The sequence below is a fragment of the Labeo rohita genome, chromosome 3, assembly GCF_022985175.1.
Source record: "Labeo rohita strain BAU-BD-2019 chromosome 3, IGBB_LRoh.1.0, whole genome shotgun sequence".
NCBI lineage: Eukaryota > Metazoa > Chordata > Actinopteri > Cypriniformes > Cyprinidae > Labeo > Labeo rohita.
Genome location: NC_066871.1, coordinates 31,835,774 through 31,862,809, shown reverse-complemented (window position 1 = coordinate 31,862,809; position 27,036 = coordinate 31,835,774). Strand labels below are relative to the sequence as shown.

At 32.9% G+C, this 27,036-nt stretch overlaps 4 protein-coding genes across 4 annotated transcripts in view; all 4 read left to right on the top strand.

The window, feature by feature from the left end:
- The window catches only part of rps2 (ribosomal protein S2), a 231,621-nt gene that overhangs the window by 13,677 nt on the left and 190,908 nt on the right, over positions 1-27,036 (top strand). The gene's annotated exons all lie outside the window — the stretch shown is intronic.
- Positions 1-27,036, top strand: part of gas7a (growth arrest-specific 7a) — a 310,258-nt gene that overhangs the window by 184,070 nt on the left and 99,152 nt on the right. The window lies entirely within an intron of this gene.
- Positions 2,338-6,472, top strand: mettl26 (methyltransferase like 26). The gene is made up of 6 exons (XM_051100615.1): positions 2,338-2,874; positions 4,207-4,369; positions 4,458-4,517; positions 4,618-4,685; positions 5,208-5,286; positions 5,548-6,472. Exons 1-6 carry the CDS (start codon positions 2,672-2,674, stop codon positions 5,602-5,604), a joined length of 630 nt encoding a protein of 209 aa, XP_050956572.1. The 5' UTR covers positions 2,338-2,671; the 3' UTR covers positions 5,605-6,472.
- ankrd40 (ankyrin repeat domain 40) lies at positions 7,262-19,909 on the top strand. Its single transcript, XM_051100539.1, has 5 exons — positions 7,262-7,680; positions 9,968-10,116; positions 11,983-12,558; positions 14,204-14,385; positions 18,572-19,909. The coding sequence occupies exons 1-5, from the start codon at positions 7,547-7,549 to the stop codon at positions 18,716-18,718; spliced, it is 1,188 nt and encodes a 395-aa protein (XP_050956496.1). The 5' UTR covers positions 7,262-7,546; the 3' UTR covers positions 18,719-19,909.

Sequence of the window (27,036 nt, the reverse complement as noted above, 5' to 3'; positions counted from 1 at the left end):
GGGGGGGTTTGTGCAGCTGGGCCCATACATGTTGAGTATTTTATTGGGCTGTAAATTAAATCCGTTTTGTAGTGCTATGTTAAATTTTTAGAGTCAAAATATCAACTGAATATCACTGGCAGTGGCAAACAGATATTACTATTTTGTAGAGAATTAACTAATTGTTAAAGGTACAAGCTTAAATACATGTAAAAGTGTCCCTAAAGGTCCAGGATTTACAGACACGAAACACAATTGCAAAAGAAAATTAACAAAAGTAGTCCATTTGCAGTGGGTGAAGTAAAAGCTGATTTAACAATGCATTTGTTACAAAATAAAAAAAAGCTCATTAAAGAAGTTTGTTCCTGTCAGGCAGCAGAAAGCAAAGGGAACTAAATTAAATACTTGGTAATTTGTCTTTTGTAGTTAGCTTGTCCTGTGTGTTGGCCTATTGTCTGTGTTCATGTTTATTAACAGATACTGTGTCATTTGCCACTGGTGTAATTTGAAAATATTTTAATTTAAAAAAGTGTGCTTGCTTTTCAATAATTGAGACACAGGAGAGTATAGGTTTATAAGAGACATGCATTTTCATACCAATTCAGTCTTCGCTTAAAAGCACAAAAAAATGTATTATGTTTTATTGTTTGAGTATACTGTAACCAATATCAATAACATTTAAACAAAACACATTTTTATCAGTCAAAACTTAGATTCATGTTTCATTAACTGATGCAGCCACAGTCTTGTGTCCATTGTGCTCAGGAAAGTGCATGAGTGAATGCAATTTGTATATTGTTAAGCTTGTATATTATTAACAGAAATGATGGCTGAGATGAGAAAACTAATGTAACTAGTATTTTTAATACGAGAAAGAAGCTCTTCACATTACATAAACACATGCCAACAACAACAAAACAAAGCAGCCTTTGAAAACATGCCTAAAAGAGCAGGTTTGAAATTACTTCACAACATGCAGTATTCTCTTTTTGAAAAAACAAACAAACAAACAAACAAAATGCACTTAATTGTATTAAATGTTCTTCAAATCTATAAGTATATTTTATCTAAGTATATGTTTAAAACACTGGAAAATAAATATACATACTTAAAAAAAACACTTTATGACTATGTTTCTTAACACACTTTAGGACACTTAAAAAGCGCACTTTGTAATTATGTCAACTTAAATATTTTAAATTTTTGTTTTACAATGATTTAAAAATCTTTTGTTATGGTTTAAAGAAGTACACTTATTTTGATGTGTTGACTAACATACTAAAGCACATGTAAAGTGCTTGATTTTAGTTTTAACTACTGATATTCAATATTACATAAAGTTAATATATTTTAAACATGCATGGGTTTGGGCCAGGAAAGCAAAAGTGTTTGTTGATTGTCGACCCTATAATAGAATAAAATATACTGTATTTACTGTATGAACAGTTACCTACATGTTAAATCAGGTTAGACTTAAGTGTTTTTTCTTTATAGCTGTTATAATCAATTACTCAGTTATTGTGTATTATGCAAGTAAAAAAAAAAATGCTGGATATTGTCAATATGCTTTATAATGTATTAGGCTTATATGTATTGATGCAGACACCAAAATAGGACATCTGATCAAATACAGCTTTAGTAATGCATTACATACTGTAACTGTTTTTTATCTTTGTTTCCTCTCTCTGAACTGTTGTTTTTGTTGTATTGCATTGCAACACATAATTTACATAATACATGTGACCCTGGACCACAAAACCAGTCTTAAGTAGCATGGATATATTTGTAGCAATAGCCAAAAATGCATGGTATGGGTCAAAATGATCAAAAATCATTAGGATATTAAGTAAAGATCATGTTCCATGAACATATTTTGTAAATTTCTTACTGTAAATATATCAGAACTTAATTTTTTATTAATAATATGCATTGCTAAGCACTTTTGGACAACTTTTCTTAATATTTAGATTTTTCTGCACCCTCAGATTCCAGAATTTCAAATAGTTGTATCTCAACCAAATATTCTCCTATCCTAACAAACCATACATCAGCGGAAAGCTTATTTATATTATAAACCTCACCCTTATGGTCCAGTTTTGTGGTCCAGTGCCACATAAAGCAATTTATAGATTTTTAAGATATGAAGGCTGTTTCAGGGCTTGTGCAAGGTAGAAAACAAACTGGACCAGAAGGAAGTTTAAATCCGTTGCATATCAGCTAAAACAAGTATTGATGTCTACATTCTCTCAGAGCTTCTCATAGTTTGCACGACGCGTATTCACAGACTCATTCGACTTTATGCGCCACTTTTTAAAGGCAAAGGGGAAGTTGAAGCGCGATGCATTGTGGGATGTGGAATCTAAATTCTAAATCGTATCGCACTGAAGTGCAGACTGTGCATTGATACTCAACGAAGTAAAGAGTGAAATCTTCTGGCTAAATCCGCGTTATTTGTACCATCTTGCAATTTTACGCTGTTACGAAATGAATAAGCATCTCATGTGACCCGATGTCAGCTGCCATCATGGAAATGCAATAATTTGTTTTGTGCATTTGCACAATTTAGGAACTGTTTTGGATCGCTGTACTTTGCAGATTTTAAAGGTCTTGTTGGATTCTGGCTCGCTTCTTCCAGTTGCTGTTCCATTCACGCAGCTCCGTCTTGCTCTTGGTTCCAGGAACTTGTCGTTGGATGTGTAAAATGCTTAATGCTGCAGCAGCCGACAGAAACAAGGACCCGATCCTCGCTGTATTAAAACGCAGAGTGACATCAGACAGGCCTCTGACTGCTTTGGAAATATCTTCTGGCACAGGACAGCATGTCATTCACTTTGCCAAAGCGTTTCCGAACATTACGTGGCAGCCGTCTGAATTTGAAGCACAGTCGATATCGAGGTAAGTATCGGCATGAAACCTGTTAACCTCTTGTTATTATACTAGAATAACATTCACCCTGCTGCGGAAATGCCTACAGTTCAAGTTATGGAAGTTTTAAGAACAAAAACCCATCTCATATTTACTGAATAATGGCACGTCGTTAAAATAATCCTTTACTCTATCCTTAATTTATATTTTCCCGTGCAGTCTTGTGATTATGATACCAAAGTTCACTTGCCAAAGTTTGCTCAGAGTGATGCAGATATCAGATGCAGATCACTAGATGGTGCTGTTCAGTTACTTATAGAAACCTTCTGTAGGGGTGCTCTAGTAAAAAAATGTGTTTTGTATTTTAGGGTTAGATATCTTTAAAAGTACACGTTCTTGATCTTGCATTATTCATAAATGCACATTTAAAAATCTGATCTTTCACCAAATTCAAATAATTGCTCCCCCTCAGAAACAATTTAATTTAGAGCTGACGTCACGCAGGCCTCGCGAGCTTATTAAATTTTGTTAAAATAATATTGCTAAATAATATTCTCAGTCATTTAGGTAATGAATCGCTTCGAGTTCATATGTGACCATGGATCACAAAACCAGTCATAAGGGTCAATTTTTCAAAATTGAGATTTATACATCATCTGAAGGCCGAATAAATAAGCTTTCCATGGATGTATGGTTTGTTAGGATAGGACAATATTTGGTTGAGATAAAACAATTTGAAAATCTAGAATCTGAGAGTGCAAAAAAAAAAAAAAAAAAAAAAAATCAAAATATTGAGAAAATCGCATGTAAAGTTGTCCAAATAAAGTTCTTAACATTGCATATTTATAATAAAAAATTAAGTTTTCATATATTTACAGTAGGGATTTTACAAAATATGTTCATGGAACATGATCTTTACTTAATTTCCTAATGATTTTTGCCATAATAGAAAAATAAATAATTTTGACCCATACAATGTATTTTTGGCTATTGCTACAAATATACCCCAGTGACTTAAGACTGGTTTTGTGGTCTGGGGTCACATATAATAAAGGCTAATAGAATAATAGAAAATAACATAAATGTTGAAGAGTAACGTTAGTCAGAATGTCCTGATTGTGATGTCATCGCTGTCAACAAAAAAAATAGTCCTTTATTAATAGGGCAACATAAAAGTTTGACGTTTTTTCCCCGTCTGATTTACAGAAATTAATTCTGTAGTTAATATAGTACAATTACAAACACTATATTTACACTAGATTATTCTTTAAATTAGGCTGTATACCATAAATTGAATCCTGATATTGAATCCTAAATATCTAATGACTTACCATATTGTGATTTCATTTTTTTTTATTGCAGTATTGAGGCATATAGACAGTATCATAAGCTGCAGAATGTAAAGCCACCCATCTATCTTGATGTGTCTCAGAGTTGGGAGAACTGGGGTGGAATTCAACCCGAGTCATGTGACCTCATCGTGAACATCAACATGATGCACATCTCACCTCTGGCCTGCACAACGGTATCATGTTTGGTTGCTTTTGTTTCTCTTTCTCTCCATTTGTTGAATATCGGAGAAATAATTTGTCTTTTTGTCCCTCTTGTTTTAGGGTTTGTTTAATGGTGTTGGAAAAATGCTGAAGCCACAAGGATTGCTTTTGACTTATGGGGTATTTGCTGCATGTTAAGCTGTTATTTGCTTATTTGTTTATTATGCGTTTGCTTATATCTATTGGCTTCTAATGGCTTGCATCTGATATTGTTTTGCAGCCTTATGCTTTCAATGGATCGATTACTCCTCAGAGCAATGTTGACTTTGACCAAAGCTTGAGATACAGGTTAGTGATAAATGAAATTGCTAGCAAATGTGAATTCTTCTTGATAAAAAAAAATATAGATAAAAAACACTCAGCCCTAAACATACAGCAATTATAGTGCGTATATATGTTCTTTTTATATACTTACATGCCAAAAAAAATCTCTTATAAGTATTTTTGTCCTGCTTTCCATTACAAATATCTATAAATTCTAAAATCGGTTTATATTACTTATTACAAGAAAAGTTACAAGTTTGCGTTTACCTCACTGACAGTTTTTCTTTTTGTAAAGCATAAACTTAATGTTTGTTAGACAAGACTTACTATCTAATAGATTTTATAGTCGTTTTGCTTTTAAAGATAACATATTTTAGAATTTAGATATTTGTACTGGAAAACAAGACAAAACTACTGAGAAAGAAAGTTATTTTTTTGCTGTCTGAATCACAAAGGGTAACATAAAAGATCTTGACACAAATTCTCTTATAATTTTACCCTGTATTGTTTTTTAAAAAAATTGTTTTGTTTTTTTGTTTTTAACAGAAATCCAGAGTGGGGTCTAAGAGATGTGTCACTACTAAAAACACTAGGCCAAGAAAATGGACTGCGATTGGAGGAAATTGTAAGCATTTTATTACCAAAATGAATAGCTCAATTCAAAATCTGCCTTGCCCATTTCTCTTCAAAGTTTTGCTGTTAAGGTTTTTTTCTTTGAGGCTGTAATGCAATACTTGGCCATGATACATTGCAAATTAATCTGACATAATGCCTTATAAATCTTGCTCTTACTTTACAATATGATTAGCGTGATTATGTGATGATTCACCACCTTGAGTCATCAAATGCTTGTAAATGCATGTGTTTCTGTTTTTGATTTTTCTAGGTTGATATGCCTGCCAACAACAAGTGCTTACTGTTTCACAAGGACAGCGTGGTTTGATTCTAATTTCAATTTGTACATCATCTATACTATATCTACATTTGTGCTGACTCTGCAGTGTTTTAACGGTGCAGAGATACTGAATAATACAAAGCTTTGCTGAAAATTGTCATAACTGTCTTTCTGGAAAAAATGTGGAGGTGTTTTTCACAGCAAATGAAAGTAATAATAATTTAAACAAATGTTTAAAATGCACATAATATTGATAGAGCCAGACTGAGATCTGAGCATCTGTGAATTTCTTTGATCATCTTCATTGGTCATTTGACTTCTAGTTTTGCAGTGTTATTCAATGATTTACCATGCTAACCATAGTTTTTGCTACGAATGTTTTGTAAAATACAGTTTAAGTTTGTTGACCAATCACCATGTTCCGAAAAGGAAGAAAACTGATCAAATGTAGGCCTTGTATCTTGAATGCAGTGTAAATTGCTTTGGATATGCCTTTAAGCCAAATGCATACACTACCAGTCAAAAGTTTTTGAACAGTAAGATTTTAAATGTTTTTTAAAGACAATTTTGAGATATTTTTATTTTTTAAAATAACTGTTTTCTATTTGAATATATTTTAAAATGTATTTTTTTTCCCCTGTGATTACAGCTAAATTTTCATCATCATTACTCTAGTGTCACATGATCCTTCAGAAACCATTCTAATATGCTGATTCGCTGTTCAAAAAACAGTTATTATTATTATTATTATTATTATTATTATTATTATTATTGTTATTTAAAACAGTACTTTTTTCAGGATTCTTTAATGAATAGAAAAATCCAAAGATTAGCATTTATCTAAAATAAAAAGCTTTTGTATTATACTATTAATCAGTATACTATTGTTATTATTATTATTATTATTATTATTATTATTATTATTTTTAGGGGAAGAATTATAGAAATTAATACTTTTATTTAGCAGGGATGCTTTAAATTGATCAAAAGTGATGATGAAGACATTTATAATGTTACAAAAGATTTGCTGTTCTACTATTTATTCAAAAAAGAAATCTGAAAAAAAATCTACTCAGCTGTTTTCAACATAATAACAATAAAAATAATAATAAAAATAATAATAATAATAATAATAATAATAATAATAAAATATATTGAGCAGCAAATCAGTTAGAATGATTTCTGAAGGATCATGTGACTGGAATAACACTGCAAATTCAGCTTTGAAATCACAGGAATAAATTACATTTTGAAATACATTTAAATAGAAAACAGCTATTTTAAATAGTAGAAATATTTTTAGGCTTGGTGAGCAGAAGAGACTTTAAAAAAAAACTTACTGTTCAAAAACTTTTGACTGGTTCTCCTTTTTTTAAAATAAATTGCATCAGTGGATAATATCAATTCAATCACAGTTACAATTAATATTTCAAATATTTGTATCCTTGTACATTTCAAGGTAAAATATTTTTTTTAAAATAATGACACTAATATTAACAGCACTATGAAGTTAATTGCTGCTCTTCCATTTTATGCAGTTCCTTGATCAATAAAGAATATCAGTCTATTAACTTGCACGGAGTCTTTTTACTGACTACAGATTTTTGTCTTCCTTGAACTCTGATCGGACTCTTATCTTAGTTTTTAGAATGATTTACTGGCTGTCGTAAGTAGGAACCAAAGATCATGATCTGAAGGTGTTACACAGAAAATTGCCCCCAACATGGGAGGTGCAGCGGATACGAGTGGATTGCAGTAGTCGGCGAAAGATTATTTGAACACAACCCGGTTTATTATACTGTACCGCTTTGATCCGATTTCAATCTAAAGACTGTAAACATACTCCTTTCACGTCTCAGTCGAAAATCATCCGGAACTGGCAACAGTTTAAGCCACGGCGGAGCAAGTTGAGTGTCTATTTTTGTCTCCTGTCTTAAAAGCACAGTGTATCAGTTCGTATGAAGCTTTCATTTCCATAAACGCTTGAATAATGTCAACGACATCGCTGGATAAAGAGCTCCAGGAGCGTCTGAGAGAGGCCAGTGCCATCGGGGACATTGATGAGGTGAAGACTTTAGTGGAGAGCGGAGTCAACGTCAACTCTCAAAATGAGATTAACGGATGGTGCGTATAAACACTGACCCGACAGGCGAAATCACTTCAGCTTTTATGTTTTCTGAGTGTATACAGTTGCTTAAACAGCAATTCGCCTTTATTCTTAAGATAAGAGAGCTGCTGGGTATAATTCATACCTGACAGTGAATACATTAGCGTACTGACCAAATATGTGACCAAGGGGGCGCAGTGTCCCACTTCCTAAAGAAATAGTTCACCCGAAAATGGAAATTTGTACTCACCTTCAGGGCATTCAAGATGTGGATGTTTCTAAATCAAAACACGTTTGGAGAAATTTAGAATTACATCACTTGCTCACCAATGGAACGTCACGGTTTGGATGGAGATACTCAGATGTAAACAACAGCATAGATTGTACGGTTCATGTACTACTGAATGGGTTGTTCTGTTAATTTATGATGTTCAAACTAGGGGGAAAATGTGTGGAAGCTGCTAAATCATATAGAGAAGGACTTAGTAAGCAACGTTTTTACCAACTATAGTTAATAGGTGGTTAAGATACATACGAGCAGTATTAATTAAGGTATTAACCTAACATTTCACCTACCTGACTGGAAATAACAAACATAAACATTGTCAGGATTCTTGCCTTGAAAAATCCTGGTTCAGTTTGGCCAACCACAACCTCATTTTGACAGTTTTTTGTACTCTTCTCTTTGATTTGTTATAACTTTTGGCAGTCTTTAGTACTTCAAATGTTTTTTCTGGTCTGTCCGATTAGCACAGCCCAAAACATGACAATAACTGACCATTTTCAGCAAAATAGGCTTGTTTCGTTCGGGTTAATGGCATTGTTTACATTTAGTTCCGCCAGTATGGCAGATTAACGAAGCGTCATGAAAACACTCTATTTACATAAAAATACGAGTCATTTCCCCCCATTGTCCTGTCACATTAAAAAACAGCAACATATTTGTTCAGAACTGTTTTTCATTTGCTTGATCTTTGCATATTTCTCCCCTGATTCAGACAAGATTATGTTTTCACTGGAAAAAGTACTATTATAGACAGAGGACTTGTGTATTAGCTGTAAGCAATGGTAGTCAAAGATTTGAAGTTAAAAACATCTTAACGATAGATTTATTTATTACGAACATGTGGCTTTTAACTTTACTAGAGTCATGTCAGTTATTGTGGATTATTGTGACATTTTTATCAGCTGTTTGGACTCATTCTGTCGGCACCCATTCGCTGCAGAGCATCCGTTGGTGAGCAAGCGATGTAATGCTACATTTCTTCAGATCTGTTTTGATGAAGAAAATACTTTCATTGTAATAGTGATGGGAGAAACAAACCTTTTCAATATTGATTCAGTATTTCGAAGCACTTGAAATGCCACACGCTCGTGACAACTGCTGGTCAAACCTGTGTAAATGCAACAGAAACAGCTAAAAACAGCAACAAATCCAATGCAAATGCTTTCTTCAAAGTATAATATATTAAATGTGATCAAAATAATAAAGCCTCTATATGATGTATGTGTTTTTTAAAATATGTATTATTAATTTGCAGGGCTTGTTTGGATTGTCAGGCCAGTAAGAGACTACTAACTACTCATTTTTTTTAATTAGACAAATCTGTTGTTAAAAATGACTACAAATGTGATTGTAACAAAGCCTTGTTTACTGAAATCACTTGACTTTGGCAGTTTGATACACACTACGAACCAACCACTGTTACGAAACAAAGGTTTCGAAGCTTCATGAAGCAGTTTCAATAGTGGCCATCACGACGTTTTTATATACAGAGGCAAATTTGGATCAACCAATGGTGTGAGTTTGGGGCGGGGCTATACGTGTTTCTAATTGGTTGTCTGTTGCTCATCAAATGGCTACCTTCTTGCACCTGATTGTCTTGCATTGTATAACATGTACGTTGCTTAAATGTTTAATATATAGGTTTAAATGTGGCCCTAATAGGATTTAAAATGCATCAGCCCAGGGTCATGATGTAATACTAAAAGCCCTTTATAATGTGCAGAGCAGGACTGAGGAACACTGAGAAGATTATGAGCGCTGTAGATAAGCCCTTACCTTTCATCTCGCCTGGCAGCATTCCTGACATGCTTAATTAGACAGCTTGTCTTTAGGCTCTGTGTTTTCTCACTGCGGGTATTTGTCGAGCAACTGAATTGAGGCGTTAGATTTGTTCTGACATTCATGCCAAGCCTCGACTGCTTTGTTTTAGTAGTTCTGACTAAATGCATTCAAACTCATTTGACTGCACGTTGCAAACCATGTTTAAGAAGTTCTGATGTCCCTTCATGTTCATCCAGGACATGTTTGCATTGGGCCTGTAAAAGAAACCACAAACACATAGTGGCCTATCTGTTGAACGCCGGAGCCGACAAAGACATTCTAACGGCGAAAGAAGAGTTAGCCGTTCAACTCACTTCCAAACCTGAAATCAGAAGACTCCTTGGAGGTATGTTTTTTAGCAAACCTACCTTCTGTATGCCAGGACATGATGTGTTTGGTGCTCGGATACTTTCTAAGCCCTCATATACAGCCTAAATGTTTCTCTACTTTGGCTCTCGAGGTCCATTTTCCTGCAGAGCTTAGCAATGTTGGTCAAACTTATCAGTTTATATCTTTCTAGTAATCCTGAAGACCTTGATTAGCTTGTTCAGGTGGGGTTAATTAGGGTTGGAGTTTAACTTTTTGCAGGAATGTGGTACTGGAGGGCCAAAGTTAAAAACCTCTGTGCTAGAATATAAATGTGTGTGGATAATATGCATAAATATTAATTAGGTAGGTGTTACATTAACATACAGATACAAATGCTCATATGCATTCATACAACGCACATTTATTAACTTATTTACATATTAAATCAAATCTAAGTTGATTTTTGTTTGGGATGCATGATATTTCACAATGTCAGAGATTTATATTTGTTATTGTCTATCAGTATCAGTCAGTATTGGATAATTGATTATGCATGTAGAATTTTTTCCTATTTCAACATTTAGATTTGTTCTCACTTCATTTTTAAAAACTCTAATAATTAAACACTGTTAAATATAATCTTTAATGAGTCTCAAAAATAATATTACTTATCGTTTTTATTTATTTTTATTATTAATATTTTTTATAATATTGTGATATCCAAGGTCAAGCATTTAAAACTATTGTTTTTTTATCTTTTTTTATTTATTTATTTTTATACATGTTTACCCAGTATTAACATGATCATTTTACAGTGCACTTACCTGAGAAATAAAAAGTTAAGATAAAATAAAGGAATGATAATAAAGAATCATACCGATGACCCTTAAAACATTGCATTACATTTAATGTTATTTTAATTTTTTTTTTTTTTTTTTATATTATTCTGAATTTTATTGTGATGTCAAAAATGTAGCATTCAGAACTACTGCTTTACTTTTCAATGTTGTATTTTTAATTATTTAGATAAAATACTGCAGAATTTATCAGCCATAACATAAGCAGTTTTCAAATTTTGCATCCCTATTTTTTTGCTAATATTAATTCTTAAAAACACTAAAATACATATTTAAAACCTTCCATAATCCACTGTTTTGAAATGTTGATAAAATTAAAATTGATAAAAATACATTTTTAAATCTTTAGCTTAAAGTTAACATTTACAAACACTACATATTTAATAATATAGTTACATTTAATCTTTAATAAAATGAATATCCATGTTCATATTATTATTATTATTATATTTATTATTATTCTGAGTTATTTAGACAAAATATTAAAGATCATTGGCCATAATGGTATAATTCATAATTGAATGATCAATTTATTATGACATATGTGACCCTGGACCACAAAACCGTCAAAACGATCGTTTTTTTCTTTTATGCCAAAAATCATTAGGATATTAAGTAAAGATCATGTTCCATGAAGATATTTTGTAAATTTCCTACCGTAAACATATCAAAACTTAATTTTTGATTTGTAATATGCATTGCTACAAACTTCATTTGGACAACATTAAAGGCGATTTTCTCAATATTTAGATTTTTTTTTTGCACCCTCAGATTTCAGATTTTCAAATAGTTATATCTCATCCAAATACTATCCTAACAAACCATACATTAATGCAAAGCTTATTTATTTAGCTTTCGGATGATGAGACAAATCTCAATTTCAAAAATTGACACTTATGACGGTTTTGTGGTCCAGGGTCACATACAATAATTGTATACACTACAACACACTAAAATGCAAACATGAAAACAGACAACCTTCTGTGTACAGTCATTAAGCACTTGTCTTTATGCTTTCGCATTCATGCTTGTCATTCCGTCTCCAGTGGAAGAGGAAGACGTGCCTGAGGTGAAGGAACCAGAGCTGCCAATCATTCCAAACTATCTTAGCAACCCGCCCTTCTTGTTCAGCAAGATGGATAAAGACAACCTGAGCATAGCACAGCGAAACGGCACCAACAATCATCCAGAGCCCCTGGAGTCAGAACCAGCGACTTTATCGCCGACACAAGAGCAGCAGCTCCCGCCCCAGCATCAGCAGCCCAAGAGCCTTTTCTCAGACAGCCAGAGCCAGCAGGAGTTACCCTACATCCCGGTGGTGGAGCAGAACGGCGTGGTGCCGAGTCCAGTGGTGAATGGCGGCCTTCCCATGGAGCTCTCCTCAGAGACTCATCACACCAACCACTGCGAGTTTACACACCCTCATCCCATAGCACAGAACGGCCCAGTGTGTCCCACGCTTCCTTCTCCCAGTGGAAGCAGCGGTCAGCCGCAGGTTCCCAGCGCCACCGTCACTCGGCAGCAGTCCATCCCGCAGCAGATCAACTGCTCCCAGCTCGGTGGCTCCATGCCGGCCTTCCAGCCCTTCTTTTTCACCAGCACTTTTCCTGTTAATGTACAAGGTACAGTGCAGATTTGCTAGGAAGCTTGTGGGTCAGTGAACTGAAGAGCATCTAAAGGCCCTGTCATATGATTCAACACACCTCTGCTTTGACCTCCACATTAAAAGCATTGCAGATAGCATCGCTGAAAGGCGATTTGATTGAGGTTGCTAGGTAGCAAGAAAGCAGATAGTGTGGGATACACCATAAATAATGAAAACAGTGAAAGAAAATAAAAGAAGTAACATTAATATGTTACTTATAAATTACCATTGAATTTTTTAATGAATTTATAAAACTAGTTGTACATTTAAAAATTATGTTAAAATTACAAATGTGTACATTTTGTTCGAATTATATAAAACAAGATTTATAATAGCAGAAAAATGCTAATTACTTTTGTTTCATATGAATATAGGAATATACATGTGCATACATATATAATAAAAACAAATGAAAAAAATATACACACACATGTATCATCAGCAAATGAGTAAGGTTTTTAGTGAAAGCAATAATTTAGTGAAATAGTATTGGAATTGAACTAATATTTTTTTTCTTTTAATATATTTTAAAATATAATTTATTCCTTAGATGCAAACCTAAGTTTTCAGCATCATTACACCAGTCTCCAGTGTCACATGTTCCTTCATAAATCATAATAATATGCTGATTTGCTGCTTAAGAAACATTTATTATTATCAATGTTGAAAACAGTTGTGCTGCTTAATACTTTTGTGGAAACTGTGATACTTTTTTCAGGAATCTTTGATGACTAGAAAGTAAGTATAAAGAAAGAAAGAAAGAAAAATCTTTTTTAAAATTATAAATGTCTTTACTATCACTTTGGATCAAGTTAATATCTTTTTTTTTTTTTTTTAATTATAAATGTATTTACTATCAATTTGGATCAAGTTAATGCATCCACAATGAATAAAAATAAATAAATACAATTTTTTTTTTTATATATATATTATAAATGTCTTTACTATCAAGTTAATGTATCCTCAATAAATAAAAATATATATAAGAAATAAGAAATTAATAAAATAAACCTGACCTCAGACGGTGGTGTATTTTACTCAAAATCACAGTTGCGCTACAGAAAAGTGATAGTTCACCCAAAAATGAAAATTCTGTCATTAATTACTTATTCTCATTTACACATTCAAGGCCCAGAATATTAGTAAGGACATCATTAAAATAGTCCATGTGACATCAGTGGTTCAACCGTAATGTTATGAAGCTACGAGAAGTTTTGTGCGCAAAGAAAACAGAAATAACAACTTTATTATTTTTTAATGATGCCTTTACTACATTTCTGGGTCTTGAGTGTGTTAGTTGTGTTGCTGTCTATGAAGGGTCAGAAAGCTCTCAAATTTCATCAGAAATATCTTACAATTTGTGTTCTGAAGATGAACGAATGTCTTACGGGTTTGAAACGACAAGAGAGTAATTAATGAGAGAATTTTCATTTTTGGTAAACTATGCCTTTGAGGTGTTTTAGATACATATTTACATTAAAAATATGCATATCTCCTAAATTCGATCTTTCCAACATGACTTGAAGGCAATAGTAGATCTTCACTATCTCACAAACAGACTGGTTTGAGGAATTCGGAGAGATTCCTCAAGTCACACTCTCAGACTTGTTGTCTCTTCTCAGAGCTCGTCCTGAAGGTCCGCATCCAGAACACCAACGTCAGAGAGAACGACTTCATCGAGGTAGAACTGGACAGGCAGGAGCTGACGTACCGTGCCCTCCTCCGCGTGTGTTGCCGTGAGCTGGACATCAGCGCAGAGCACGTGGAGAAGATCCGCAAGCTGCCCAACACTATGCTCAGAAAGGTGAGGCCTGAGATTATGAACAGCTAAGTCAAGTCTCCCAGTCTACTGCCTACATAGGCTTCCCCAAATGTCAGGAAATTCCAGAACAAAAATTTACAGATAATGTACTCAACCCGTTGTCGTTCAAGATGTTCATGTTGTTCTTTCTTCAGTCGTAAAGAAACTTACGGAATTATCTCCATATAGTGGACTTCAATGGTGCCCCGAGTTTGAACTTCCAAAATGTAGTTTAAATGCAGCTTCAAAGGGCTCTAAACGCAAAACAATCTGTCATTTCCTAAAAAAAAAAAATTACATACTTTTTAACCTCAAATGCTCATCTTGTCTATCCGGTTCAAGACAGTTAGGGTATGTCAAAAAACTCCCATCACATTTTCTCCTCCAATTTCAAAATCGTCCTACATCGCTGCAGAAGTACCGGCCCAGTGTTTACAAGGTGAATGTGCAAAGAAGATCAAACACCCTTTACAAAAAAAGGTAAAACAGCGATGTAGAACGATTTTGAAATTGGAGGAGAAAATGAAATGGGAGTTTTTCAACAATCCCTAACTTTATTGAATGGGACTGCACAGAGTACACATGCTCATCGCAGAGCTAGACAAGATGAGCATTTGAGGTCAAAAAGTATATAAATGTATATATTTTTTTAGAAAATGACATTACTTTTTGCTAGATAAGACCCTTCTTCCTTGGCTGGGATCGTTTAGAGCTCTTTGAAGCTGCATTTAAACTACATTTTGGACGTTCAAACTCACGGGCACCATTGAAGTCCACTATATGGAGATAATTCCTGAAATGTTTTCCTCAAAAAAACATAATTTCTTTGCGACTGAAGAAAGAAAGACATGAACATCTTGGATGACAACGGGGTGAGTAAATTATCTGTAAATTTTTGTTTTAGAAGTTAATTTCTCCTTTAAAGTGTAAGGGGGATATTTAAAGCGATAGTCACCCAATAATTAAAATTGTCTTCATTTATTTACCCTCAAGTTGTTCCAAAATTGTAAGAGTTTCTTTCTTTCTGCTGAACACAAGAAGATTATTTTGAAGAATGTTGGTGATTTAAAAAAAAAAAAAAAAAAAAAAAAAGTTGACGGTAGCAATTGATTTCCATAGTATTTTTCATACTATGGAAGTCAATGGCTGCTTTCAACTGTTTGGTTACCAACATTCTTCAAAATATCTCCTTTTGTGTTCAGCAGAAAAAAAGAAACTCAAAAATGTTTGGAACAACGTAAGGGTAAATAAATCATTTTTGGGTGAACTATCCCTTTAATGAATTTGATTAAAAATGTTTGTGTTCCCCTAGTATTTGTATTCAGTTGTATCCATCTAAAAGCAATAAAACATTTGAAGCTGTGCTAAATTTATAAGTATTATTATGGGTTAAGAGTGTTGTTGGGCACGACAACAAAATATTCTGCAAGTTTGACAGTTTTGCACTGTCATCCTCGTATCAGTGTTGTTGTTTGATCTTGCACTTGAATGAATACAAAGACAACACTTCCTGCAAAAATACATATTTTTAGCTGTTGGTGGAGGAATGGTGATTTAGATCTGTTCCTCATGGTTTACCTTGGGCTTCTTAGTCATCTTGATGATATGTAAAAGTGACATTCTGTTTGGTTGAGCAAGATCCTCTATTGTTTAAGCATGTCTGCATCTACAGAGCTGGTAAATCTGAGCAGTGTTTTTATCATTGAGTAGAAGCAGCTCTATCTGCAAAATGAGTGACAAACTTGATTCTAATGGCTGAAATCTGACAGTACTTTTGGCCATTTTGTTATATTAAACTGCAGACACTAATGGAGTTTTTAGTGACTTTAAACAGAAAATGATGGGTACAAAAGCCTCAGGCAAGAATTCTTCCTCAGCATGCTGAGCTAAACAGCCCTACTGAATCATGGAAATGTCTATACTGCCATATCTAGTGGCTTCACCTTTCATTTGCAGTCCCAAAACAACAGAAGAATGGACAGTACTTCCAGATTAGGGCTGTGCGATAGTGCTAGTTCACACAAAAATGAAAATTCTGTCATTAATTTATCACCCTCATGTCGTTCCAAACCCGTAAGACCTTCGTTCATCTTCTGAACACAAATGAAGATATTTTTGATGAAATCCAAGAGCTTTCTGACCCTGCATAGACAGCAGTGCAACTGACACGTTCAAGCCCCAGAAAGGTAGTAAGAACATCAGTAAAATAGTTCATGTGACATCAGTGGTTCAACCTTAATGTTATAAAGCTACAAGGATATTTTTTGTGCACAAAGAAAACAAAAATAACAAGTTTGTTAATCAATTTCTTTTCTTCCGTGTCAGTCTTCGACACGTTCACGCGAGTACCGTGACACATGCACTGTTTATGTTTATGTAGATTCATAAAATTACATTTGAACCACTGATGTCACATGGACTATTTTATCATTGTCCTTGAACGTGGTAGTTGTGTTGCTGTCTATGCAGGGCCAGAAAGCTCTCAGATTTCATAATTAATGACAGAATGTTATTTTTTGGGTGAACTCTCCCTTTAAATTGATAATCATGATTATTTATCTCACAAATTATGATTATAATCATGGTTATTAATCATGATTATTGTCATTTTATTGTCATTTTTCCTTTTTGGATGGTCAAAATTATTGCACATTCACAAGGACAAATCAAGAGAATGTCAGTAAATGCATGGTTTATTTCACATCATCTAGTTTCGTCAGTAAATGCATTATTTTATCAGGTTTATCAGATTTTTATGCATTATATGTATTGTATAAATAACCATTTTTACATAAAAACAAGAAGCTTTTCTCAAAAGCAAAAAAACAGTGAAATTCCTAATAATTAAAAAATGGTTAACGTTCAGCAACCACAGTCATAATCTGTGTAGTTAATATTCAGGCTTGGATTGATTACATTTCAGGTTTTCTGACAGATTTCAACGCAAATGGGGATGTAAAAAAACTAAAAAGAGACAGACTGACTGTATTACACTTTTATTTGAGTTTGCTAAGCTCCACTGTTCATGTTTACACCAGTTTTCATTGCTTTTTTGTCCTCATTGTTGCCATCTTGGGAAGATTAAGTAAAACACTGGGAGGAAAATGTATCCATTTATGAGAAACGAAGATGTGATTGGGGGATTTCTTGACATCTGCCAACCGCATACATTAAAGATGTTCACTTCCAGAACAAAAAAGTACAAATAATTTACTCACCCGCTTGTCATCCAAGATGTTCATGTCTTTCTTTCTTCAGTCGATAAGAAATGATGTTTCTTGAGGAAAACATTTTAGGAATTATCTCCATATAGTGGACTTCCGAAAGGTTGAACTTCCAAAATGCAGTTTCAATGCAGCTTCAAAGGACTCTAAACGATCCCAGCCAAGGAAGAAGGGTCTTATATAGCAAAACGATGTCATTTTTGAAACAAATTGGCAATTTATATTCTTTTCAACCTCAAATGCTCGTCTTGTCTAGGTCTGTGTTTCTGGTTTAATACAGTAAGGGTATGTCGAAAAACCTATCTCGTTTTCTGACCTAGTGTTTACAAAGTGAACATGCAAAGAAGATCGAATACCCTTTACCAAAAAAGGTAAAACAGCAATGTAGGGCAATTTTGAAGTTGAAGAAGAAAACAAGATGGGAGTTTTTCGACATACCCTAACTGTATTGACACGGATTACACAGACTATGCATGCACATCGCACAGACGAGACAAGACTAGCATTTGAGGTTAAAAAGTTAATAATTTACCAATTTGTTTCAAAAGTGACCAATGGTTTCACTATATAAGACCCTTCTTCCTCAGCTGGGATCATTTAGAGTCCATTGAAACTGCATTTTGGAAGTTCAGCCTTTTGGAAGTCCACTATTTGGAGATAATTCCTGAAATGTTTCCCTCAAAAAAAAACATAATTTCTTTACAACTGAAGAAGACCTGAACATCTTGGATGACAAAGGGGTGAGCATCTGGAAATTATTGTTCAGGAAGTGAACTACTCCTTTAAGCTTGTGGAGGCTTCTTGTCAGTGTAGGATGGCACATGTCAAATGAAGCAAAAAAAAAATTGAGATATGAGTAAGTAGCATAAATTGTGATTAAACCTGATTTATCGTACACCCCTATTCCAGATCGTTCAACACTGCACCTTTGTAAATATGTGTGTATATGTATGTTCTTTTAACAGGATAAAGATGTGGCACGGCTACAGGATTTCCAGGAGTTGGAGGTGGTGCTGGAGAAAACCGAAAGCTTGTCGCTGTTCTCCGGAGGTCAGGGAGGTCTGACCGACAGGCCCTGCTACAACATGAAGGCCTCCAGGCTCACCTACTAGCTTCACATTAGAGACTCACGGTTTAGCTGGGACCTGCTTCCTGAAATCCCAAACACATTTCGGATCCCAAAATATGCTCCCGCGTTGGGTTGGTAAACGGTTCATATAACATATTAGCCTTATTCCTCCTCTCCTTCATTAACAGATGTATCCTTAGTGCCTCCTCGTGCATTATAAACACATAGATAGCTTGTTCTACAGGCTTTGACTGGATGTGGTTTTTGTTTTGAATATTCAAATCTATTCAGCTCGTGACTGGACGTTTGCATACTGTCGGGCCGTGAGGCGTTCAGATCTGTCTCGCTGCCTTGCCTTCATATCGGGTCACTGTGTGAGTGTAGGCATTTCGTCGTACATCCAACAATCGCAAGAGATCCTGGCCAATCAGTTGTTTAGCGGTTTGTATGCCTGCAATGATTGATTGGAGGAAGCCACGCTAATTTCATACCATTGCTTTGAAATCAAAACCTACTTTGTTTGCCAGACAACTCTCTGTGCACTTTACCAAAACCTTGCCATTATCGATCGGGGAAGCGTCCTTTATATTTAACCCTTGAGAATTCAGTGCTGTATTTTGAATGCTGTTCTATCAGTCACTGTAAGCCAAATAACTCGTCTATAAACTAGCATGGACTGTTTTGGAGTAGATCGGCCTCGTGTATGAACACAAAATGTCTTTCGTTTCTCTTGAATTTAATAATGTAGCAAGATTTCTTCGTTTTCCCCCAAGATTGGAGATGAGTAATAGGATATTTAACCACTGAGAGCTTCCAGTCAGCATCTTATTGACTTCCCTCGAGTGCTTAGTTCTCACGTATTTGAAAAGCAGGATCTGTGTTCAAGATATAGCGGTAAAAAATAGTAGTGCCATTTTACTAAACACTTTGCTGCATTGCTGGGGATGAGCATAGTACAATAAATTTCCGGTCGCAGGTTTGGTGGGGAATGCTTAACGTGGCGCGTAAACTCTACTTTGTTGTACATTAGCTTTTTGACTTGATAGAGATTGTGTTACTGTGAGAAGAGTTTCTAAAGATTTGTCTTACGAATTGTTTTTAGTTTTCTCTGAGGGTTTGACTGTCTAACCAAGCAAACGATCATTAAACGTTTGTTAACAATATGCTACTATTGTTGAGACGTGACATTGGAAAGACATTGATAAATTATTGACATTAAAGTTCTTTTTTTATTTTAAATGTGGAATTTTTAGTATTATATAATACTAGAATCTGAGGATTAAAGAAGTATTATACACTTCAGCTGAAATGAAACATCTCGATTTCAGTTCTTTCATATGTTCACAGTTAACTAAAAAAGACAAAACATTTTCATTTTTCAATTTTCTTTGATTTTTATTTTGTGCTTAACATGAATGACAGTTTATAGCATATGTTAACTTAGATTAATGCGATTTAAAATAAAAATATATTAAGTTAATATAAAATTATTACAATTACTTGTGTGTATGTATATGTAATGTGTGTGTGTGTGTGTAAAATAGTAAAATGTTACAATACATATTATATAATGTAAAATATATTACATAAATACTATATTTATTACATTATATGTGTGCATAAACATAAAATATTACAGTGTATCAGTGTATGTATATATACATATATATATATATATATATATATATATATTAATATTGTAGATATGTATTACAGTTTAAACTATTAAAATACATAAAAAAATTAAATTAATATATTAAATATTACAATACATATATAGTGTGTGTGCATACATAAAATAGTAAAATATTACAGTACAAATCATATTGTGAAATATATTACATAAATACTATATTTACTACATTATATATGGGTGTGTGTATATAAACATTATATATATATATATATATAACAATACATATATAATGTAAAATATATTTTATATTATATGTGTGTGTGTGTGTTACATTTTAAACTATAAAACTATAATATTTATATTTATAATACAAATAATATTTAATTAATATATTAAATATTATAATACATATTATATACTGTAATATATATTACAATAAAACTATGTTTATTACATTATATATGTATGTGTATAAACTTAAAATATTAAATAAATATTAACATTAAAATGTGTGTGTATATATATATATATATATATATATATATATATATATATATATATATATATATATATATATATAACAATGCATATTATATAATACGGTTTGAATGTTATATATTTTACATTGTATAATATGATTTTAACTATTACATTACACACACACACATATATATATATATATATATATATATTACTACACATTATTATTCTATTAAAATTATTATTTTTTTTATTATTATTTTTATTATTATTATTATTTATTTTATTATTATTATTATTATTATTTTATTTATTTATTTATTTTTTTGCATTTGGATTTATGTGACCCTTTTAACCCTTTGAAGCTGATTTTAAAGTTAGAGAAACTTTTATTAGTTATAGTCTAGAGGTCAAATACAGCTTGACTTGCAACATTTGAATGTAATATACATTCCCAGTACTCTTAAACAACACAAATGTTGTGGTTTTGTGATGTTTTCTAAAAATACTTCCTTGAACAAGCATGGGGCAAAAGGTAAGTAGGTTCAAAAGCACATGTGCTTCTTGAACACATCTTTAGGTTCAACAAAGTAAGAATATAGTGCAACATGCCATTGCTGAAGTTTGCCAATAGAGGACAGGCTTAGTCTTGTAGAAATGAGAGAGTCCAGACACTGCTGATGCTCTCTGTAGGAGGAAAGAAGTGTTTCCACTCCATTAAACTCTTCTGTAGGGTCCACACAGCATATCGGAGTTACTGGACCAAACTACATGGAGTCACCGGATGACAAATTTGGCTTTGGATCAGCATTTCAAACATCCAAATTTGAGAGAAATAATTGTTTTTACTAAAAGCTTGAAATTCAGCTATATAGTGCAGAAGAATGGAGAATTACAATAAATAACACAGCTTGTTAGATTTGCATTTTAATTAAATGTCTCATTTAAATTGCAAATATAACATTGGCTATAGGGGTTTTGGTAGTACTCATGAAAGTACAAAGGAGGAGAAGTTGCCAAGAGCTTTCATAAATCTTAAGATTTAATGCACACTGTGTTCTCATTTTGAGCAAAAGAGTGTGAATAGTCCTCTCAAGTCAGCTGTACTGAAAAAATGCTAACGTTTCTAAACAATAATGAACTATTCTATGCAGGATTGGTGTCATTTGATACCGAAACCCTGATGGAAGTTGCATTTCAACTTGTGAATTTGTTTCGCATCAACCTATTTGAGAAATCAGGAACTAATTTGGTTCACCAACTGCCCTTTGACCTTCTGCTCAGTTGCCATTTTAAGGGAACTGCTATAGATCACACGAGCATGCGGGCCTCTCCAGACAACGGGAAATTACAGAGGAAATTACACTAGGATGCGTGTATTTGTGCAAGAACTAAAAAATGTGTGAAGGATCCAATGCAAACTATCCATTATATCTAGTATCGGAAGAAAAGCGTATAAACAACTCCAGTCGCATTAAAATGCGAAATGTGGAAAGATCCTGAAGATACAGTGTTCTCTCTTCATGTTTGCATACCACATCACATCTCTTACCCCTTATGGCGAAACTAGCATGAGATCAGTAAACACCTGCTTTCTCAGTGGGTCTGTCTCAAAACCAGACATCCAGCTGCACCTGGCAAACTCTGCTGATCACAGAACAGCTGTTTCGTGTTAACCTCAACTAATAGCCATTACAAGACAAAGGGAAAAACAAAGTATATATATGGGCTGTCAAATCAATTAATCGCAATTAATCTTATCCAAAATAAAAGTTTTGTATGTATTATATTATATTATATTATATTATATTAATATATTATATTATATTTTATTATTTATATATATGTGTGTGTGTGTGTGTGTGTATATATATTAGGGCTGTCAAATTAATTAATCGCAATTAATTGTGTCCAAAATAAACGTTTTGTATATGTGACTGAATAAACAAGCTTTCCATTGATGTATGGTTTTTAGGACAGGACAATATTTGGCCGAGATACAACTATTTGAAAATGTGGAATCTGAGGGTGCAAAAAAATCGAAATATTGAGGAAATCACCTTTAAAGTTTTCAAATGAAGCTCTTACTAATGCATATTACTAATCAAAAATCAAGTTTTGATATATTTAGAGTAAGAACTTTACTAAATATCTTCATGAAACTTGATCTTTACCTAATATCCTAATGATTTTTGGCATAAAAGAAAAATCAATAATTTTGACACATACAGTGTATTGTTGGCTATTGCTAATATACCCCAGCGACTTATGACAGGTTTTGTGGTCCAGGGTCACATATATTATATTATATTATATTATATTATAGTATAGTATAGTATAGTATAGTATATTATTTATACGTGAGCGTGTGTGTGTGTGTGTATTAGGGCTGTCAAATTAATAATTGTGTCCAAAAATAAATGTATTGTATATATTATTGTATAGGTTTTGCATGTATTATATTATATCATATTATAATTTATTATTTTATATTATTATATGTTATGTTATGTTATGTTATGTTATGTTATGTTATGTTATGTTATGTTATGTTATGTTATGTTAATATATTACATTACATTTTATTATTTATACATTTGTGTGTATTAGGGCTGTCAAACTGATTAATTGCAACTAATCATATCCAGAATAAAAGTTTTATATTATTATATTATAATATACGTGTGTGTGTATGTGTGTATTAGGCTGTCAAATTGATTAATCACAATTAATTGTATCCAAAATTAAAGTTTGTTTACATAATACGTGTGTGTACTGTGTATATTTATATAAATATTCATATAATTGATTTGACAGCCCTAATATATGTATGTATGTGTATATACACACACGCATATACATATATATAACTGTATATATATACAGTTAAGGTCAAAAGTACAGTAAGGTCAAAAGCAGAGTCTGCAAAATGAGGAATCATACAAAATGCATGTTATTTTTTATTTAGTACTGGCCTCAATAAGATATTTTAAATAAATGATGCTTACATATAATCCACAATAGAAAACTATAGTTGAATTTATAAAAATGTCCCCATTCAAAAGTTCACATACACTTGATTCTTTGTTTTTTGTGTCGTGATAGTTGTTAATGAGTCCCTTGTTTGTTCTGAACAATTAAACTGTCTGCTCTTCTTTAGAAAAAAATTCTTTAGCTCCCACAAATTCTTTGGCTTTTCAGCACTTTTGTGCATTTGAACCCTTTCCAACAGTGATCGTGTGATTTTGAGATCCATCTTTTCACACTGAGGACAACTGAGGGACTCACATGCAACTATTACAGAAGGTTCAAACATTCACTGATGCTCCAGAAGGAAACACAATGCATAAAGCCGGGGGGTGAAAACTTTTGAACAGAATGAATATGTGTACGTTTTTGCTTAAATCTCTTTTTTTATTATTATTATTTATTACTGCCCTTCAGAAGCTGCAGAAGATACTTATAAGTTTCCCAGAAGACAAAATAAGTTAAATTTACCCTGATCTTCAAATTCAAAAAGTTTTCACCCCGTAAAGTAGTGGCGTAAAGTATTATTTGAGAAATTGTTTGTGGCTGTTTTTTTGTTTTGTTTTGTCTTGTTTTAAAATATAGTGAATATGTTGCCCTAAACACAGTTAGTCTGAGGCAGAGCACATATTTTGTAAATGAAAACAGATCACATGTGTCCTCCAGATGTAGCAACACACATTCTGCACCTCAGGAGTGCAGCACCTCTTGCATAAGAACAGCCTGCTGTGTTGCGAATCGACGGTGACATTGAATCACTGGTCACCCTGCCGTGTGCGTGTGGAGGCGGCTCGTTTCTAGCAAGAACGTTTGAAACAAAGCTCAGCTGAGTGTTGCTAACTCTTTTGTGTGCAAGTCAGACGATATAATGAGCTTATGAGAGGTAATAACACGTTGATTGTTTTTATGACCCTTCCTGCGGGTGGGGAGCCCCGGCATACAGACAGCGTTAATACCTTTCAGAAAGCTCATAACTTCACACAAAAGATCCATCTCAAGTGGAAGTGCCATTAAATCACTCCTCTATTGCAGTGCATTGATTTAGTGCAGATGGTAAAAGTTTCCATGAATTTAAACGGAGATGGCTGCACATATTCTGTCATATTACACTAAAAATTGTGTCTTAGAGAGTAGAATTGAAGTAATTCTAGGTCAGTTTGGTTAAACAAACCAACACAAACCACATGGTATTTATCCATTTAGTCAAAGGAATTATTTTTGTTTTATTGAATTGATTGTTTCATGCTCTTAACATAAAATTAACAGGGAAAATAAGGATTCATAAATATATAGGGAGACTAAAAATGCATGGAGGAAAAACACTGTAATCCAGTTTCAAATGAAGTCTGGTGTTTATTGCTGACAGCATTGGTTGTATGTTTGAACCACATGACCTTTACTCTGTACCCGCACAGCTGGAGGTAACGTTCCCATGTCTGCTGAAGTCAGATGGGACACGGATTAACTTTTGGGTGAATATGTTCCTGGCGACAGTGTGTTTATTTGTATTATTAGACTCAACGTCACTTAAAGACTTTTAAAATTCATGTTGATATCCATATGTGACATATTATGCTCAAATTATTATAATACACTATACACCACCAGTCGAAAGTTTTTTAATTTTTTTTTTTTTTTTGAAGAATTCTCTGCTCACCAAGCCTGCATTTATGTGATCCAAAATACAGCAAAAGCAGTTGTGAAATGTTTTATTATTCAAAATAACTTATTTCTATTTGAACATATTTTAAAATGTATTTTATTCCTGTGGTGCAAAGCTGATTTTTTTTACAGCATCATTACTTAAAAAGCTTTTGTAACATTATACCTTTAAAAAGCTTGGAGTCTGTTTTTTGGGGAAATACTTTTATTTAGAAGGATTAAATTAATCAAAGGTGCTGATAAACGTATTAATAAAATATAATAATAAATGTTTTTGAGCAGCAAATCAGAATATTAAAATGATTTCTGAAGGGTCATGTGACTGGAGTATTGATGTTAAAAAAAATCAGCATTGAGATCTCAGAAATAAATTATATTTTAAAATATATTTAAACAAAAAACAGTTGTTTTAAACAGTAAAAATATTCAAAAACCTTACTGTTTTTGTTGTAGACTTTTTTCAAAAAACATCAAAAATCTTACTGTTCAAAAACATCTGACTGGTAGTGTATGTATTTTTCAGGAAATTACTACTTATATTCAGTAAGGCTGAAAAGATTTCTATTTCTATTTCGAATAAATAGCAGCAAATATTAATGATTTCTGACGGATCATGTGACACTGAAAAAAGTGCTGAAAATTCAGCTTTGCAAACACTGGAATGAATTACATTTATAATTTAATATTTATCTCTCTATTTTTTTTTCCTTCTGACAAATACAGGAAGCCTTTTCGTGCTAATGCAACATAATGAAGAGCAAAGGAAGTGCATTAAGTATGCGACTGACGCTTTAACTGGACACTTAAACTTTTTTATTCTTTGGTGCCAGAATATAGTTTGGTTAAGCACTGAAAAAAACGTTTGGTGTAGAAACTATTTTTGCTCAGAAATTGCTACATTTCACCATCAATTACAATGAAAAGAAAAAAATATGTATAAAAATATATGTTTTGGTATCTGACAAGCTTTATCTGTATTATTAACCGTACATAAAATGGCATGCAAAAAATTTACTGAGACCAGTGTTGGTTAAGATACTACGTAATCAGATTTCAAAAATTAAGTACTTGTAATTAAAGTATATTACATTTTACAATGCTTATGATCCCAGCTATTACACAATAATTACAGCAACTTTTTTATGGATTATATGATTGCATATTATTCAGACAACGGCAGTAAATGATTCATAATTTATTGATTCTGGAAGACCAGACCTGGACAAAATATTTAAAACCTGGAACACTTTGGGCGTGTTGTTGTTTTTATGTACTGCAGTGATTCCCAAACATTTTTGCCAACTGAAGCTTAAAATATAAAGTTTATTTGAAACATAAGGAAGTTAATATTTCAATAATTTAACTTAGAATAAAATAATGTTCACATCTTTAGAGTTCTTTCATGTTGGTTAATGGTTGCATTGACCTGCAGGCAAAAAAAAAAAAAATACTTTTATTATTTTTTTTTAAACATTTTTATTATTTAATTAATTCATGTTTTTTTTTATCAACTAACTATTCACTATTCATGTATAGTGTATAATATAATGTTTAAT

Coding starts and splice junctions, on each gene's coding strand:
- mettl26 (XM_051100615.1), top strand. CDS start 2,672: ATGTGTAAAATGCTTAATGCTGCAGCAGCCGACAGAAACAAGGACCCG. Junction 2,875..4,206: donor GAAGCACAGTCGATATCGAG/GTAAGTATCGGC, acceptor TTTTTATTGCAG/TATTGAGGCATATAGACAGT. Junction 4,686..5,207: donor GACCAAAGCTTGAGATACAG/GTTAGTGATAAA, acceptor TGTTTTTAACAG/AAATCCAGAGTGGGGTCTAA.
- ankrd40 (XM_051100539.1), top strand. CDS start 7,547: ATGTCAACGACATCGCTGGATAAAGAGCTCCAGGAGCGTCTGAGAGAG. Junction 10,117..11,982: donor AATCAGAAGACTCCTTGGAG/GTATGTTTTTTA, acceptor TTCCGTCTCCAG/TGGAAGAGGAAGACGTGCCT. Junction 12,559..14,203: donor TTTTCCTGTTAATGTACAAG/GTACAGTGCAGA, acceptor GTCTCTTCTCAG/AGCTCGTCCTGAAGGTCCGC.